Source organism: Coturnix japonica, chromosome 1, assembly GCF_001577835.2.
Source record: "Coturnix japonica isolate 7356 chromosome 1, Coturnix japonica 2.1, whole genome shotgun sequence".
In the NCBI taxonomy this organism is placed as follows: domain Eukaryota; kingdom Metazoa; phylum Chordata; class Aves; order Galliformes; family Phasianidae; genus Coturnix; species Coturnix japonica.
Window position 1 is genome coordinate 8,685,168 of NC_029516.1, and position 16,696 is coordinate 8,701,863.

General features: G+C 38.3%; 1 protein-coding gene across 8 annotated transcripts in view; it reads left to right on the plus strand.

Annotated features, from left to right (window-relative positions):
• The first annotated feature begins 254 nt into the window (after nucleotides 1-254).
• Nucleotides 255-16,696, plus strand: part of PCLO (piccolo presynaptic cytomatrix protein) — a 304,964-nt gene continuing 288,522 nt past the window's right edge. For 3 of the 8 annotated variants that reach the window (XM_015880153.2, XM_032442183.1, XM_015880225.2), the window contains exons 1-2: nucleotides 258-750; nucleotides 6,341-7,580. In XM_015880153.2, coding sequence (XP_015735639.1) covers nucleotides 521-750; nucleotides 6,341-7,580 — 1,470 coding nt within the window. In that variant the 5' untranslated portion in view covers nucleotides 258-520. Of the gene's footprint in view, nucleotides 751-6,340; nucleotides 7,581-16,696 lie in introns of all 8 variants that reach the window. The other 5 variants (XM_015879896.2, XM_015879978.2, XM_015879726.2 and 2 more) reach the window with 3 other exon arrangements.

The following is a 16,696-nucleotide window of genomic DNA, read 5'->3' on the forward strand; positions in this document are numbered from 1 at the left end:
AAGGAGGCTTGCATGAATGTCCTCCAGCTGTAGCCTCACCTTCCCTTCTGCTTTGGTCGGGTTTAACTCCGCTGAGCTTGGTAACACATCCTTATTTGCAGAGAAGGGGCAGAGGCAGCACCTGCGGAGTCAGCATCTTCCCATGGCCGCACTTCGAACAGGTTGCTGTTAAGGGCGGCGGCGGCTTTAAAGGCCGCGGTGCGGGACAGGGCGGGGCGTGGAGTGCGTGCGGGGGGAGCTGCCCGGAGCATGCGCTGCGTGGGGCGGTGGAGTGCGGCGCGGTGCGCGGGTGGTGGCGCCGCTCCTCCCTGGCAGTAGGCAGCGAGCCCGGCCCCGCCGCGCCTCTTCCTCCTTCTCCTCCTTCTTGCTGGTGCTTCTGCTCCTACCGCTGCTGCTGCTGCTGGTACCGCTGTCGCCGCGCGGGGCCGTGGTGGCGGCCGCGGAGCTTTGAGCACCAGCTGAAGAGCGTGGCCCTCCGCTCGCTTTGCTCCAGAGGGGAGAGCGGGGAGTCGCGGCGGCCATGGGCAACGAGGCGAGCTTGGAAGGAGGCGAAGGGCTCGAAGGGGCGGCGGCGGCCGGGGATGGCGGCGGCCCCGCGGCTCCTTCGCAGAGCCTGGTCCCGGCCGGCGTGGAGGCGGACCTGAGCCAGCTGAGCGAGGAAGAGAGGAGACAGATCGCCGCTGTCATGTCAAGGGCGCAGGAGCTGCCCAGAGGGAACCTCGCCGGCGCGGAGCCGCCTCCCATGCAAAGGCACGCACGGAAATTCGCTCTTCTCCTGCTCTTCCCTTCCCCCTTTCTCCGACTCCTCGCGGTGGGGCGCGGTGCGATCCGGGCCCGCAGCATCGGCTCCGCGTTGTGCTAGCGGAGGGAGGGAGGCAGCGAGAGAGGGAAGGGGGCGTCTGCACGAGTGGATGGAGTCCACACTCCGCCGCTTTTCCCACTCTGATGGTTTCTAATAATATCTGCGGGTATCCGTTCCGGTGAGCTGCGCTCTCTCCCCTCCCGTCGCACCAGTCTATGACTGGGTAGGGGGGAGATCTGTGGGCAGCGTTTGGGCTTTCTGTGTGTATGCGTGCCTCAAGGGGTCGGGATGCCCCACTGCTCAGGGAGCAGCCAGGGGAGCTCTCCTAATGGGCTTTGTAAGCATCTCTCTATGGGAAAGGGGGTTCTTTTTGAATCTGTCAAAGCTTTTGGGCATAATGCATTTGCCATCCATCACTTCTCCAGTTCTTAACCTCTGCATCTCTCATTTGGCTTCATTAAATAGTCATGGATTGAGGAGGTCTGTACCAGTCATTCCTTCCCCCCCTTTTTCCCCTCTGCTTTTCTTGAGGGGAAAAGGAAGGCAGGAGAACAGGTTTAAATTGATTGCTGCAGGATTCGGTGATCCGGGTGCTGGTGGCTTTCCCTCATTAAGCACCTGTAAAGACTAGGTCTTTCTCTTCCCCTCTCCGTCCTTATCCCTGGGTAAATGAGCTGCCCGAGGTGCAACAAGCTCGGTCGGGTATCGGCGCCCGGTGCCGGCCTTCCCCGCCCAGTTCCCGCAGCTCGGTCCGTGCCGCTGTCCGTGGTCCTGAACTCGTTGTTTTCCCGTGCTCAGGGCCCGGCGTTTCTTCCTCGGTTTGGGGCTGGTTGGGCTGGTTGTCGAGGAGGGGGTTATGGAGCGAACCTCCTTTTTACTGTGCAAAACGGTTCTTGTGGAGTCTGTATAATATCAGGTTTATATAAATGAATTTTAGGTAAGTCAGTTTAGTGGGATCATATTCATTATTGGGTAAATTACTGAAGTAATTGGGATTATACCTAAGATTAATATTTATAATTTATTTGGGAGTGTATTTCAGGGATTTGCCCAGCTTCTGTATATGTTAGTGGGTGAAAAAATAAATCTTGCAGATCTGTTGAGACAGAGCTTAAATTTTTCTTCTGTATGCAGCTTATGTATAAAGACAAAGTTTTGTGGTTTCTGTTTGTTTGTTTGTTTAATTAATAGTAATCTTTTAAAATAAATATCCCCGGGGGACTATAGAATAGGCTGAGATGTGAATATTTCTGTGTTTGTAAATTTCAACTTTCCTATAAACACACTCAATCATATTGGAAACTCTTCTCCTCATATTAGCGTACCATACTTTCAGTCCCTTCTTAAAGCATACAATAATGTACAATTCTTTTTATTTAAAGTAAAGATAGTCTATGTTTGTGAAATAAAGCCTTTCTGTTTTTGTTTTTTGTTTTGGCAAAATTGCCATTTTAAGTCCTTAGGCAATGCAGTAACCTCTCATCTAGCTTCCCTTGGGGATTTGTAGTGATCCCCTATCATAGTATCTTTATACATGTTATAGTGTCTCCACTCTTATGGCTTTACTTGTTTGTCTTGCGTACTTGTCACCCCTCGAAGCCCAGACTTTTAACTCAAGTGTAGAATTAAACTATTATACTGCTGAGACTCAGATTCCTTGGCTACAAACTTTTTTATTTTTTTTAAATTTATTTATTTATTTATTTATTTTTTTAAGTCTGCATGGAAAATACTTTGACAATGGCCTATGAGTGCCGTTGCCAAGTATTTTTTTTCTTTCTTTTTTTTTTTTTTTTCTTTCCCTCTAGTGCGGCTATGCCAATCCAAACATTAAGTGATTGAAGTGGTGATCAAAAGAGGAATGCTGATATATTAGATATTTAATTTATATAACCATGTACTTTGCCAGTGTCCCTAATAGGTTGCCTCTTATGTTTTATTTATTTATTTTTATTCTTTTTTTCATTTCTTCCATACCATCTTGTTAACTGGATTTTTTAAACTTTTAATACTAGATGTTATCCAGTTTACCTCAGATACTAATAGTTTTTTCTTTTTTTCTTTTTTGTTTTCATTTTATTCTGTTGATTTCAGGCACATTTTGTAATGCTTATTATCTATAGAAGCCATTCCATTCTATTGCCTATCTTCCAAAAAACCCTCTAGTTTAGGAAGTTAAGTTTAGGTTGATTTTTTTATTTTTTTAATTAATTTGTATTCTAGTTCTGTTTGTTCTACCTTCATTGAACGGTCTTGTAACTGTGTCAGTGTCCACTTACTGAGGAATTGTTCCACATCATCTGAAAGGAACAAGTGATCAGTCTGAATATATGAACTATCTAATGCAACTGTCTTTATTTTGGGTAGATCACTGTTGTGTTGTTTGTTTTAATTCATTAAGTTGCTCACACCGTACAGTAACAGTGAGTCAGATGCATTTTGAGAGAAAATTCTGAGAAGCCTTTATTGAATATCAGACATCTAAAAAACAGTTGTGATGTAACTTCCAACAAAAATTTGTATTTTTGTTAATGATATCACTTCTTATAGTTGATAAAAAATAAGTTCCCATGGCTATGCTTAAGTTGGTCTGTAGATATAGAGGAGTCTCACTGTCTTGCAGTTGTGTAGTAATTTTACTTTTCTTTAGAATTATTTATACTAGTGAGTGCTACTAGGACATGTCTTTTAAAATAGCTTATATGGTTATGGCATAAAGAACTGGACCAATAGCCTTTGCTTAAACTTCTGCTTATCTGTAAGATAAGGTTTGTTTTGGCTATAGAACTCATAATACAGATGAGCTTTGTGAATCAAGGCCAAGTGAGGAGAAACAGCAATGATAATGAAGGAAGGAAGTCAGTGAGGGAGAATGAAATGATTTTGTTTGTTGGATTTGGACTAAACTTTCTTGTTTTTATGGATTGGGAGGTTTAAAAATAATAATAATTTTAAAAAAAAAAAAGGACTTCTGAAATGTCTACTTCCTATCCCAATTATAATTGTCAGTGTATGTATGTTATTGGTTGTAAAACAGTATTAGAAAATAAGGCTTCAATTACTAACTACCTAAAATTAAGAGATTAAAACCTGGCTCTTGACAGAGGTGTTGTTTCTCAGGAGGCTTGTCTTTTCAAGGCTTTTTCTTCCATTAGTTAAGCACACTCTGTTTCCATTGCTTAGAAATATTGCTATGTAGAAAAGCAAGAGAAATCTGTTCCTGACAATACACCAACATCAGATTTTTTTATTTATTTAGTGGATTCATGGTTTGTAATCTCATTTTAAGTTCTGACATCTGAACAGGTGAAAGTTTATGGATCACATTATTTTGATAAAAATGAAAGCTAAATAAGAACTCCATGCCAGTTGGAACTGGCAGTTATTTATTCTTGTTAATGTCCTAGTCCAATTTTCATAAACAGTTATTAACTTCTTCCACTTTCACACTGTAAGGTTTGGCTGTGGTTCCATGTTTCCTGACCTGAATTTATTAAAACTGTTGATCAAGTACTGTTGATCCTTTTCCTATTTTTTTTTTTTCCCTGTCAGTTTCACATTGCTGACTGAAGCTTTTCAACAGTTCCAAATGTGAATTCTGGAAGTGTACCAGAGGAGCACCACTGGTATAACAGTTGAAATGATTTCACATAGCAAGTAGTACTTCTTCAGATAAGTCTAGAGTGCTTATCTAAATTGCAAGGAAAAAAAAAAAAAAAAAAAGACCTGCCTGTCTTCCTTCTAATTAAACTTTACAGTTGTTTGATTTCTCAACATAGTAAAAATGCCAAATGTCTAGTGGAATTAAATTATCACTGGACTTCTGTGCATTATCCTCATCATAAATAATGAGCTAACAAATGTTTGCTAATGTCAGTGGAAACACACCTGCTCCATTTCTTGAGTTGCACACTGAGATTGTAAGCTTCTCAGATTTAAGGACAAGAATTTTTCAAGGAGTGGAAAGGAGTAAATGGAGGTACGGAAAGCTGGAAATACAATTCCATGTGCTAGTCTTTATTTAAATAAATAAATAAATTAAAAAAAAAAATCAGATAAAAGATTATGATAAAATCGCATGAGAGAATTAACAATTGCAAAAATGGCTCCCCTTAGCTTTGTTCATCTATTTTGCCATTACGAGGTATACAGTGAACACTCAAATATTAATCAGCAGTAAAAATAACTCAATTTCAATATTAGCAGTGTAAAATACAGTCTTCAGTGTATCCAGTATATATCATTCTGTAGTCTTCTGCTAAAACTCTTAACTAAAAAAAAATAAAAAAAATTTTAAAAAATGACAATAATAAAAAAGTACTGCATAGTTTGCTCATAGAACGGAATAAAATTGTGGAATAAAAAGTGATTGTTTTGCTATGCATGCCCCAAAATAAATGTAATGTCTTGAAAAACAAGTTAACAGTTAAGTGGATATCTCAAAGTGAAAACTGAAAATTTTATAGTTGCAGCACCGCTGTGGTACTGAAAAGAACCCTGTATCTTCTTCCAGCAAAAGCACAGTGATAGCAGTGAATAGAATATTTTACTACGTCCATTGACAACAGCACTTCATGAAGTATGATGTCCTCAAGCTGTAACTGAGTAGAGCAACAAATAGAACAACATGCTGCTTGTAACAACATGATCTTGACTTTGGTTCCTATTTTCTTAGCTTTCTTTTATCCTTTATGAAAACAAAGCAAAGTGTAACTGTTAGAAAATGAGGAAAAATCTGTACGTAATTTTATTATTGATGGGCAATGTGAGTTTTTGGAGTGATACTGTGAGGACGCTCTTTGATAGCTCTATTTGAAAAAAAGAAAGCTTTGATATGTTCTCTGTGAACTGTCATCTGTTTCATCTGGTTGGAACATTCTGAGTAATGAGTAGGTGGTAGTGAAAATATTTCCCCACCAAAACTAGAAAAAAAGAACCCATATACTTCTGAATGCACCTGGGTTTTTAGGAGTTTTAATCCTTGCTGTATAGTAAAGTGTAAATATTTCAAAACTTTGTACAAATAGCCAGAATGTAAGTACATAAGCAGTTACTAATGTGTGGATTTTTATTTTTTTTTTTTGTGTGTGTGTGTGTGTGTATGTCTCTGCTTTGGTCGAATTCTCCACCATCTGTTTCCTTTGTTTGTCTTTGTCTCCCCATGTTTGTATCCCAAGGGCTAGAGTGGAAAGTTAGTAGTTCAGATTTAGGTAAAATAGAAGTTGTAGCTCTGAATTCTTCATTGTACTGGAGAGAAAATTATCTGGTTAAACACAGTTGCAGTATGAGATTATTTTCTAACTCAGTCTGTGAATTAATATTTGCATGAGCCGTTATAGAAGGATAATTTTAATTTAAATACTTATATGCACTCTGTTATAAGCCTTGGAATTGCAGAAGCTTGAGCACCTGAGAATCTTCACGTTGTTACCCAGGCATTTCTAGGGGCACAGATACAGATTATTTTAACTTTTATTATTATTATTATTTCCCCTAATAGCTGGCATTGTTTTAATTTATTGCATTTCCTTTCTGCAGACATTCTGATCTTGATACAACCCAGCGTCCAAGACAACCAGGTAAGCCTCCAGATCCAGGACCAGGTTTAAGTAAAAGCAGAACAGTAGATGCATTGAAGACAGAACAACGGGCACCTGGACGGAGTCCCTCTTCAATAAGTCTAAGGGAATCAAAGTCCAGGACTGATTTTAAAGAAGATCAGAAGCCAAGTATGATGCCCAGTTTTCTCTCAGAAGCCAATCCATTGAGTGCAGTCACTTCAGTTGTGAATAAATTCAATCCTTTTGATTTGATATCAGATTCAGATGCAGCCCATGAAGAAGCTGGTAGGAAACAAAAGGTTACCCAGAAAGAGCAGGGGAAACCTGAGGAGCAGAAGGGTCTTGCGAAACATCCATCTCAACAACAGTCTCCAAAGCTAGTTCAACAACAAGGACCTGCCAAACCTACCCCTCAGCAAATTGAGTCTTCCAAACCAGTGCCTCAGCAGCAGCAACCTGGGGAACCAAAGCAAGTTCAGAAGCCAGGCCCTAGTCACCTAGGAGACTCTAAGGTTGAACAAGCAAAACAAGCACCCCAGCCACGAGGACCACAAAAATCTCAGCTCCAGCAGCCAGAGCCAACAAAGCCTGGTCAGCAACAAACTTCTGCAAAAGCTTCAGCGGGCCCAGTAAAGCCATTGCCACATCAACCAGATAGTGCTAAAACATCATCCCAGGCACCACCTCCCACAAAACCATCATCACAACAGTCAGGACCTGTAAAACAACCATCTCAACAGCTGGCAAAGCAAGGAGGTCCTGTAAAGCCATCTGCTCAGCAAGCAGGGCCTCCTAAACAGCAACCTGGATCTGAAAAGCCAACTGCACAGCAGACAGGACCTGCAAAACAACCACCACAACCTGGAGCAGGAAAACCACCACTGCAGCAACAAGGGCCTGTAAAACAAGGACCACCACAGGCAGGGCCTACAAAACCATCTTCTCAGACTTCAGGTGCCACAAAGTCCTTAGCAGAAAAACCGGGACTTACAAAGCCACCAGGCCAGCAACAAGGACCTGAAAAGCCTTTGCAGCAAAAGCAAGCCAGCACAGCCCAACCTGTGGAATCCACCCCAAAGAAAACCTTTTGTCCTCTTTGCACTACCACTGAGCTGCTGCTGCACACACCAGAAAAGGCCAATTACAATACATGCACACAGTGTCATACTGTAGTCTGCAGTCTGTGTGGGTTTAATCCTAACCCACATATAACAGAGGTGAGTAACTTTTAAACTGATGTTCGTTACCAGAGCACAAAATTAAGTTTACCTTCATTATGCTAAAAATCAGATTTGTTACAGTGTATTATAATGACCATTTAAGGCCTTAATGAGTTCAGAGAAATAGTCATACTATTTAGGAAAATGCCTACAAGTAAAAGGGAATCACAGAACAAAGGGGTTGTAAGGAATCTCAAGAGATCATCTATCCTACCCCTTCATTAAATCAGGTACCCTACAATAGGTCACATAGGTGTGCATCCAGATGGGTCCTGAATATCTCCATAGAAGGAGACTCCACAACCTCTCTGGGCAACCTGTTCCAGTGTTCTGTCACCCTTACCGTAAAAAGATGAAAAAGAATGTAATGGTATAATGTAAAGGAAGGTAACGGTTCACTGTTTGTACAGTCTTTAGAAATATGGTCTTTTTTCTTCATATTAAAAAAAAAAATAAAATGGGGGGAACACCGCAGTGAATTCTTTAAAATTTTGCTTGAATTTAAGTAATCCTTCTCTTTGTTTAAAATCAGACAATAATCATGTGCTAACACATTTATACATACGTAAGTACTAAAAAGCTACATAAAATACATAAATAACTAAATCACTGAATATGAAAATGGCTGTGTTCATAGATCCTCTGCGGGTTTCAGAAAAGGACTTGGGGTGGATTTGGTTTGTAACTGCATTGGTGTTCATTAGATGAAAGCCTGAGTCATGAGTTTTGACTCTGTGATACTCAGATTATTTCATTCTTGTGCAATGCTAAGGGATCTCTGTGGATTATTTCTAACTTTGATTACCATTCTAGCTGAAGTTAAATAACATAGAAATGGTGTAGAAACTAATAATAGTACTTTAAATGAACTCACCTTGGCCCAATATATTTGTGCTAGTTTGATTTATCTCTCTATACAAAAATAAGGATTTAATGTGCACAGGAATAAGGCTTCAGATGAAGGTTTGATATCTTCTTATTTCTCAAACATCTGCCTATACATCCTAATACTCTCATTTTTATTTCGTGATACAGATTTTTTTCTGTTTGCTTTGTTTTTCCTTAACAACAGTTTTATCAGTTTATAGAAATTGACCTGATGGTAAAAATTAACTAATGATAAAGCAGCCAGACAGGGGTGCTTGGGGAGTTTGGGTTTTGCCTTCTGTTCAGCTAAACTAATACTAAAACAGATGGTAATAGGAAGAAAAGTTAAAATTGTTGTTAAAATTGTCAAACCTAAAAGATTCAGGTAGCACACTGAATTGTTTAGCAGTTTATTCTCTTGTTAGAATTTAGTGAAATTCAGAATTGAGATTGCATATCTACCAGACTGGGAAAGAGATGACTTGAACAGCCCAGTGCAGAAATGTCAGAGCAACTGCAAACAAGCCTGGAGATTATATTTGGCCTAATATCCTATATCTAATGGATATGATATAGGGCAGGAAAAAAAAAAAGCATATTATTTAAAACCTGAGACTCTACTGACCAGCATGTAATTCTGAAGAGAGTGGGGGAAAAAAAGATTTATTGATCATGTTATGAACAAGTAATGTTATCACTTCTGTAAGAAAGCAATTGTTTTTAGACCAAAATTTCTTAGATTTATTTGTGGATGCTGATCTTTATTTCCTTAGTCATTTCCTGGGGTCTTTCATAGTTCTGAGCTCAGTTTCCTTTAGGAACTTCAGATGTTCTGTGGGAATGATTGACAAATTTGGCACGTTTAATTGAAGTGGATTTTAAGAGAGAGTGTTTACATAAGAAGATCTCAGAGTAAAATCTGTGAAGCTACTAGTTTTTGAAGTGGATACTCTGTGTGTGAAATTCAGGGCTTTAAAACAATAAATACAGCTGCATTTAAGACTAACTGATTACATACATATGTAAAAGCAAATTTGCATTTCATATTACACATTGAAATAAACACAGGGTATGCATTTATTTCATGAGGAAAGCATTTCAGTAAATGGAGGTATTGGACATCTAATATATTCAGCTATTAGTTCTAATCTCCAAACTCCCACTCAGACTTTTCTCATTTGCTCAGCTTTGCACCACCAGCTGTCTTGGTGAAACTTCCTTGTGGGTGTCCTGCTTCTATCTGCAGTGAAGTGCAATGAAAATCACATCTGACTGCATTATTGAACAGTTGGAGTGAAGTAATAGGACCTGTTCTGGCAGATAAGAAAATTTGAATCTCTTCATCTGCAAAGGTTCCTACTTGAGATATTCACAAATGTTTCTCCTTTGAATATTTAGAGTTATTAAAAAAAGTTTGTAGTTAGTCCTTCATAATAATTCACACGTTTCTTCCTGTCTAGCACAAAATCCATGATTTTTTTTCTTAGCTGTCAATTCTCTTGACTATGATGACTTTTCTTTTGGTTACTCTGAATCCTTCTGAAAGGTTATTGAACAAAATTCTCCCTTACCCACACAGTTACTGACTTTATCTTCACCTCATTACATTTTGACTTACCCTGGTATCCTTTTTGCCAAGTTTCATGATTCTGTAATCCTGTGTTCTTGCCCTTTCTCTGCTATTTCTAGCCTCTATTTTTATCGTTTTTGTTTATCTGTCTTAAAACAATGCTTCTGGAGCAGAGGTGGGGAAAGTAAAAGGCATTTATAGAGAGAAGGATTGATATTACATCTGTTCTGATGTTTTTCTCTATAAAGCTGCGTGAACTACTTCCTTAAATTCCTTGACATCTTATAAGTTTCTTACAGGATAATTTTGTCTTCACAGCTAGCAGAGTGGATTCATTCTCTGTAGTAAATCTTTTGAAGTTTCTATATTCAGTATTTCTAGCTGATTCTGGAAGGAATGTAGCGGGGGAATATTTGCGTGCATTGACAAAGCATTGTGGGTAGTGCTGGGTTGGTGTTGTTTTTTTTTTAATTCATGTTTTTCATTGTCTATATAAGATGCAGTAGTACATGCACTTGGTCTCTTTTTACTCGCTAGACATAACTCTGAGCAGAGAGAGATACTTTCCTGCCACAAGGTCAGATTCTTTGAACTGTTTTTTCTGAACCATCTGACATTGCTGTCCCCCTAGGGAAGGGGAATAGGCTGTATCTTGGTTTTGCACAGCGGTTCAGAGAGAAAATATACCATGCATAATATGTTCAGTAACATGTGTCTTACTAATCTGTCTAGGTATTTGTACTTCACTCATCACCATGGCACATGAGTGCCTAGCAACAGTTGCATAAAGTACTGGGGAAAAATTATATAAGCAGGTTTATTGATTGGTACTCTGTGCCTTTTTTCTTTTACATACATCAGAAACTTGTGGCAGCTGTGTTAATTTTATTACATGATGATGATATTTTTTTATTAAAAAAATAAAATAAAATCCTGGAATGTTTTCCTAAAAACATTCCAATCTGCCATTAGCTTCAAAAGCCAGCACTAACTTGAAAAGGATTCAGTAGTGTAGATGATCTGAATTAAGAGCGGGCTTTCTGAAATGAGTAGGGGTATCTGAGAGACTATCTGTTCTGATAAATATTTATCTGTTTTCTGACGAAGCTAGACAAAAAAGCACAAACTGTTGTAGATAAACCTAAGTGACCAGTGCATATGTTTCATGACTGAGGTAAAATCTGTGAACTAGTAAGAGCCATAGAATACCTCACAATGGACTAATAAGGATCTTTGAGTCCAACTCCTGGCTCCACCCAGAACCACCCAAATTTCTAAACCATATGACTGAGAGTGTTGTCCAAATGCTTCTTGAACTCTGTCAGCGTGGGTACATGCCCACTGCCCTAGGGTGCGTGCTCCATTGGTGTTATCACCCTAGCTGATGGCTTCTAGTAAACTCCCACAGTGATTTTAAACTTATTTGTTTGTCCCTTCATCCTTACCCACAGGATGAACAGTGTCATCTCTAAATGCAATCTCTGTACATACAAGCATGTCCCTCACTGCCTTGTCTGCACCGCCTGATTTCAGACCACATAGAATGTTTTCTGGACTTGCACCCTCTCTGTCTCCCCATTCCTTCTTCCCCCGTTTCAACCTGAAATATAAAAACATTTTGTTTGTTTCTTGAGTGAAGAAGTGGTGGTAGGAAATTTCCCTATTGGTTGCTCCAGGTACTACACCGTTATTTTTTCCTTTTTTCTTTCTGAAGACAATTTTTTATGTGCAATCTATTTGCATCCATTGGTGACTGCATCCATTTGGTTCAGATGTTCACAGTTATTTTTAGTATCTGTTTTTATTAATGTTCTACATTTCCAAGTATCCTAAATAGTAGCCAATGCTTTGATATTAAGTATGCTCAGGAACTAAAGAGAATTTAAGCAGAAAGGCATTCATTTTCCTCACTCATTATTAACTTTTACAGGAAAATGAATATGTAATAATTTAAAGCACTACTTAAGGAAGATGTCTGTTATTCCTGTGGTGAATTCAAATGAATTTTGCTTATGCTTGTAATAGAGATAATATAAATGACTGTGTTGAATCTTTGTGGATAACATGATTTTGAAGGAAGTTATTGATTTAATTCACATATTCCATGCAGTTCAGTCTAGGCACTGCTGTGCTACTGTAGGGTGTATGAACCAGAATGCAACATGGTCTGGAAATGAGATATAAACAGAAAGGGAACTGCTGTCACTGTGAATAGTAGCGTGCCACAAAGTATAAGGTTGTGTTTGTTTGTTTTTGTATAAATAAAACAAAATGGAAAAGAGGAAAGAACTTGAGTCTAACCATCAGCTGTTACAGTTAAGAGGTATAAAGAATGAGTTAAACTCAGTGCCCTTTTTAAAATAAAAAACAATCTCAAATTATTAATTTAGGTATTTACTCCTAGCTATTGCAAAGTAAAGCTATTCTGTAGAAAAGGATGGAGTTTGGTCTGGATTCACACTGATCAGAGGGTAGATTCAGACAAGCCTTGTTTAGTTAGTGGTCTTTTAAAGATTATAAATATTTGGAGAACATTTGAGTGAAATACTTGTGTTGCTTCAAAGAGTCCTGGGTTAATACTAATGCTGCAAAGTATTCCCAATTATGGGGATGAAATGAAGTTGGTATCATTCTTTTGTTTCTGTCTCTAGTAGAGAATACTGTGTGTGGAATACTCTTGAGCATTCTCCCACATTATTTCTCTTTGACAATACTGCTTACATTGCTGTTTTGTATTTATGATTAGGAGTGTTAATGGTGTTGATGCCATGGTTGTTTTTTGTTGTTATTTTAGGAAAGGATTGGAACGTGGGAAGAAGCACACTGCTACAAATATTTTATCCATGTTTTTTCAGCTTGACAGTGTTCCACATTATATTGCAGTGTTTCCTTGCTAGACCAGATAACTGTCCTGTCCAGTTTTTAACACAAGTAAATAATAAATTAATCTGCATAGCTAAAGATGTCAACTGCAATGAGCCATCTGCACCAGGATTACTGTTGCTCAGCAACTGTAATTTACTACTATGTTAGGCCATGTGATGTGAGGATGCTGTTTGCTGGGTAATCACTGGGCAGGAAGCATAGCCCAACCCTGCTCCCAGCAGACAAAGTAATCCCTGCTCAGATCCCAGACGTACTCCCTCAGATCACTCTGTGCAGCATAGATGAACTTTGTTAACCATCTCTTTGCTGCACTTCTGAACTGCAGTTCTATTCTTTGCTTATCATTTATGTATTTCTAGTATATTGAATCTAGATGCAGTTAAAGAAAGCAATCACCATTTATTGCAGTGATGAGTGATGCAGTGCCTGAGCTGTATTAAGAATTCTTTTGCCTTGTTTGATGTGTCAGGTAGCTTAAACACATGCTAGGATGTAAAAACTCACTTTCAGAGAAATACTGCTCTTTTTAACTACAGAAAGAAAAAAAAAAAGAAAAAAAAAAAGAAGAAAAAAAAAAGTCTGAAGGATTATGTTGGATATTTTATGGTTCTAACTATACAGGCCATAGAATAATAGTTCCCCAAACACCCATACTTCATATGCAAACTATAGCTTTTTGTGTTAGTAATTTAAGACGGATGTCAGAGTATGATAGGATTGGGATAACTGCATAACACAATTTATCTACATTTCAGTAGTTTTAAAACAACTTTGAGTTGAAAGTAACTTTTAAAATGGTCTTTGAAAACGGCTAGTTAAAAAGTTTGTTTGAAGATTGGTGTAGGTGCAAGCTACCCCGAGAAATCCACCCTGTGGCGCAAGTGGTAGAAGTGCCGCTCTGCTACACAGGAGGCTCGAATCCCGAGGGATGGACTCGATGATCTCTAAGGTCCCTTCCAACCCGTATGAGACTGTGATACTATGATACAGTGTTCATAACCATTTCTGCAGTTTGTGGAACTGATACCTGAGGAACATGCTGCAAAGGAACTTAGCACTGTTTTTGTCAGCATTTTGAGTTGGTGTTTCCTAATACCCAGTCACCTTTTACAGCTGGTGTCTGAAAGGAAGATAAATATTTATTTTTCAGTGATTAACTCTTGCATCAGTTGCACAATATAAAATAGTTACATGTTTATTTCACTGTGATTATTGTGAATTGCTGAAATCTTTTGGAAGGATGCTGTAGAATGAAACCTTTTCTTTCCACAATTGCCCAGTCTTGCTTAGAAGACCTTTCCAGTTGTATGTGGAAATACAAATTTATGTTGTTTGTGGTAACAGCTCTTTTTTTGTTCAGAACAGGATTTTCTTGTCTAGTTTCTTGTCTCTTACAGTATTCTACTGCCTTATTTGAAGCTGCATAAAGTCGTGGGCTCAAGTGTTTTCATTTTTTGTTTTTCATATCATCTTGTCAAAAATGTCTGCTGATAGCCAAATCTGGGTCTCTTACTTTCCTTCTCTCTAAAACTGTCAGGTCCCAAATAAGCTGATATATTTCCAGACCAGAAACAGATTTTCTTTTATTTTTTATTTTTTTATGAAGTTTTGGGGCAGAGCTGAGCAATGTAAACAGTGTCCCTTTCCATGTCCTTGGCAATGTAAAGCCTCTATAAATCTTTGCTTAAGAGATCTTAATATTTTACGCATATTTTAGTGTTTCTTTTTGTAGTGTCAAGTAGCCAGTCTAAATCAGAATGAGATGTGCTGCCTTAAAATGCAGCTCTGTTCTGCAAAGCAACTGTTAAAATGGCTTCCAAGAGCTTCATATGGATGGTGTATCAGTAATTTTAAATGAAATGTGTTCAATCTGTAAGTCAAAATATCTCTCTCATTGCACATGTGGAATCTTTGAACAAAGCTGGATTCTCTTCCTCCCCTAGATCATCTGCATAAAAAGAAACGGAGTGCGCCAGTCAATATACTTGCTTTTTGACAATTTTCACACTGTTTTTGCTTGTGTTTCATAGTTAGAACAAATCTGAACCCTTGTGCAGAAAGGAGTAGACTCCAGTTAGTAAAATGTCATGAATAAATTCATTTGCTGTTCCCAACCGGTAAAATAAAGCTTTTAAAATTTTTAGATGTTATGAATGATAATGCATAAAATATGCATTAGCAACATGTTTGTTGTTTTGAGGGCACATAGCTTCCACATCACTGAGCTGGGAAGCAAGGTAGCATTTTCTATATTCTGTGCTTAAAATCTGAACAAAAATGCTATGTGAAGTTAATCACATTTGCAGTCCTAGTCATGGCACTTGATGGCGTGGTTCTCAGGGTGAAGGAAATTACTAATATATTTCTTCTGAAAGATAACACCCCACCTACAAGTGTAAAAAATAGGCATCATAGAGGATAATCATTTGCAAGTAGGCAGGAACAACAAAAGCTCGTGTGTTTGTTTTGTCATGTAAAGTTTTGCCTTTTAATTCTAGGTAGAGAGATGAGAAATACATAGAAAGAACTGTTATCCACTAAGGCCTTTAAGAATAGATGAGCTTTAGTATTTTATTAAGTTTTGCATCAGGCATAATAATGCTCAAAGACAGTTTGTGTTTAACAGAATCCTGCTCCTGTTAAAGTTCATAAAAACCTCTGTAATTGCAGTAGAGAACAGGCTGGTGTCTGTTACAAAAATGTATCATGTAGCACACTTCATTCTGAACTCCTGAGCTCCAATCTCAAAACTAAAATCAGTGCAGGTTTGTATGTTTAGAGGTGTTGTGTATAAGATATAACGACTGAAAGAGTTTGGCGCTCAGTTCCTCCCACTGAGATGTGTGGGAGGAGTTCTGTATCTAAACCAGAAAAATTTAAAAAAAATCATACAGTTAATTAAAACTTCTTACAATTTCTATTTGGAAGCCCAGTTGTTGAAATAATGAAATCATTTTAACTTTTAAAGATTTTACTTTTAATACTACGTGTGCATGAATGTGCATACAAGTATGTTAAGACAAAAAACAAACAAAAAAAAACCCACAACCAAAAACAGCATCAACAAAACATTTGAGGAAAAAAAAGTTTTGTCTTCTGCACAAATTTTGTTGAAAACTGTAGTGCAGAACTTGCTTTTGTTTGGACTCCAGTTAGATGTTACAGACATTGAATTAGCTACCTGTTGAAACCTAAATGTTTGTAAATGTGTCTGAATGTGAACACTTTAAACATAAGAAATATCCAGACTACTTGTTCTGTATCCTCACTCAAACCTGCAGCTATTTTTGAGTCTTTTAAGGTTTCACAGTGTCTTTAAAAACAAATTTACTGAAAGACACTCAGCTTCTGAGTGGGAGCAGATAGATACCTGTTAACCCATGGTTCCACTGCAAAATGGAACAGAATGCACAAAATATCTTTAGTACTTAGGAAGGATTGGCTTTTACTTTAGAGTGTAGCACTTTCACTTAAAAACAACAACAAAGGCTAACAAAAAACAAAAATCCACAAGTGGATGTGGCAGAAAGAAGCAAGAGTACGACAGAGTCCACCACTGTAATACAAAAAATGTGAACTTCCCTGTCAAAGCCAGAACACTGCAACAGCCAAGGAGGATATTCAGAGTGTGACTTGAATCTGATCTTTGAATAAAACTGAGACTTCAAGAAAAAGCTTAAGAATTCATCTAGAAATGGTAGCAATATCTATACAATTAAATTAGATTACTGATATCTAAAATCAGCTCTTGTAATTGAGACTTACTACAGCTGAAATTCTCCCTTGGTCA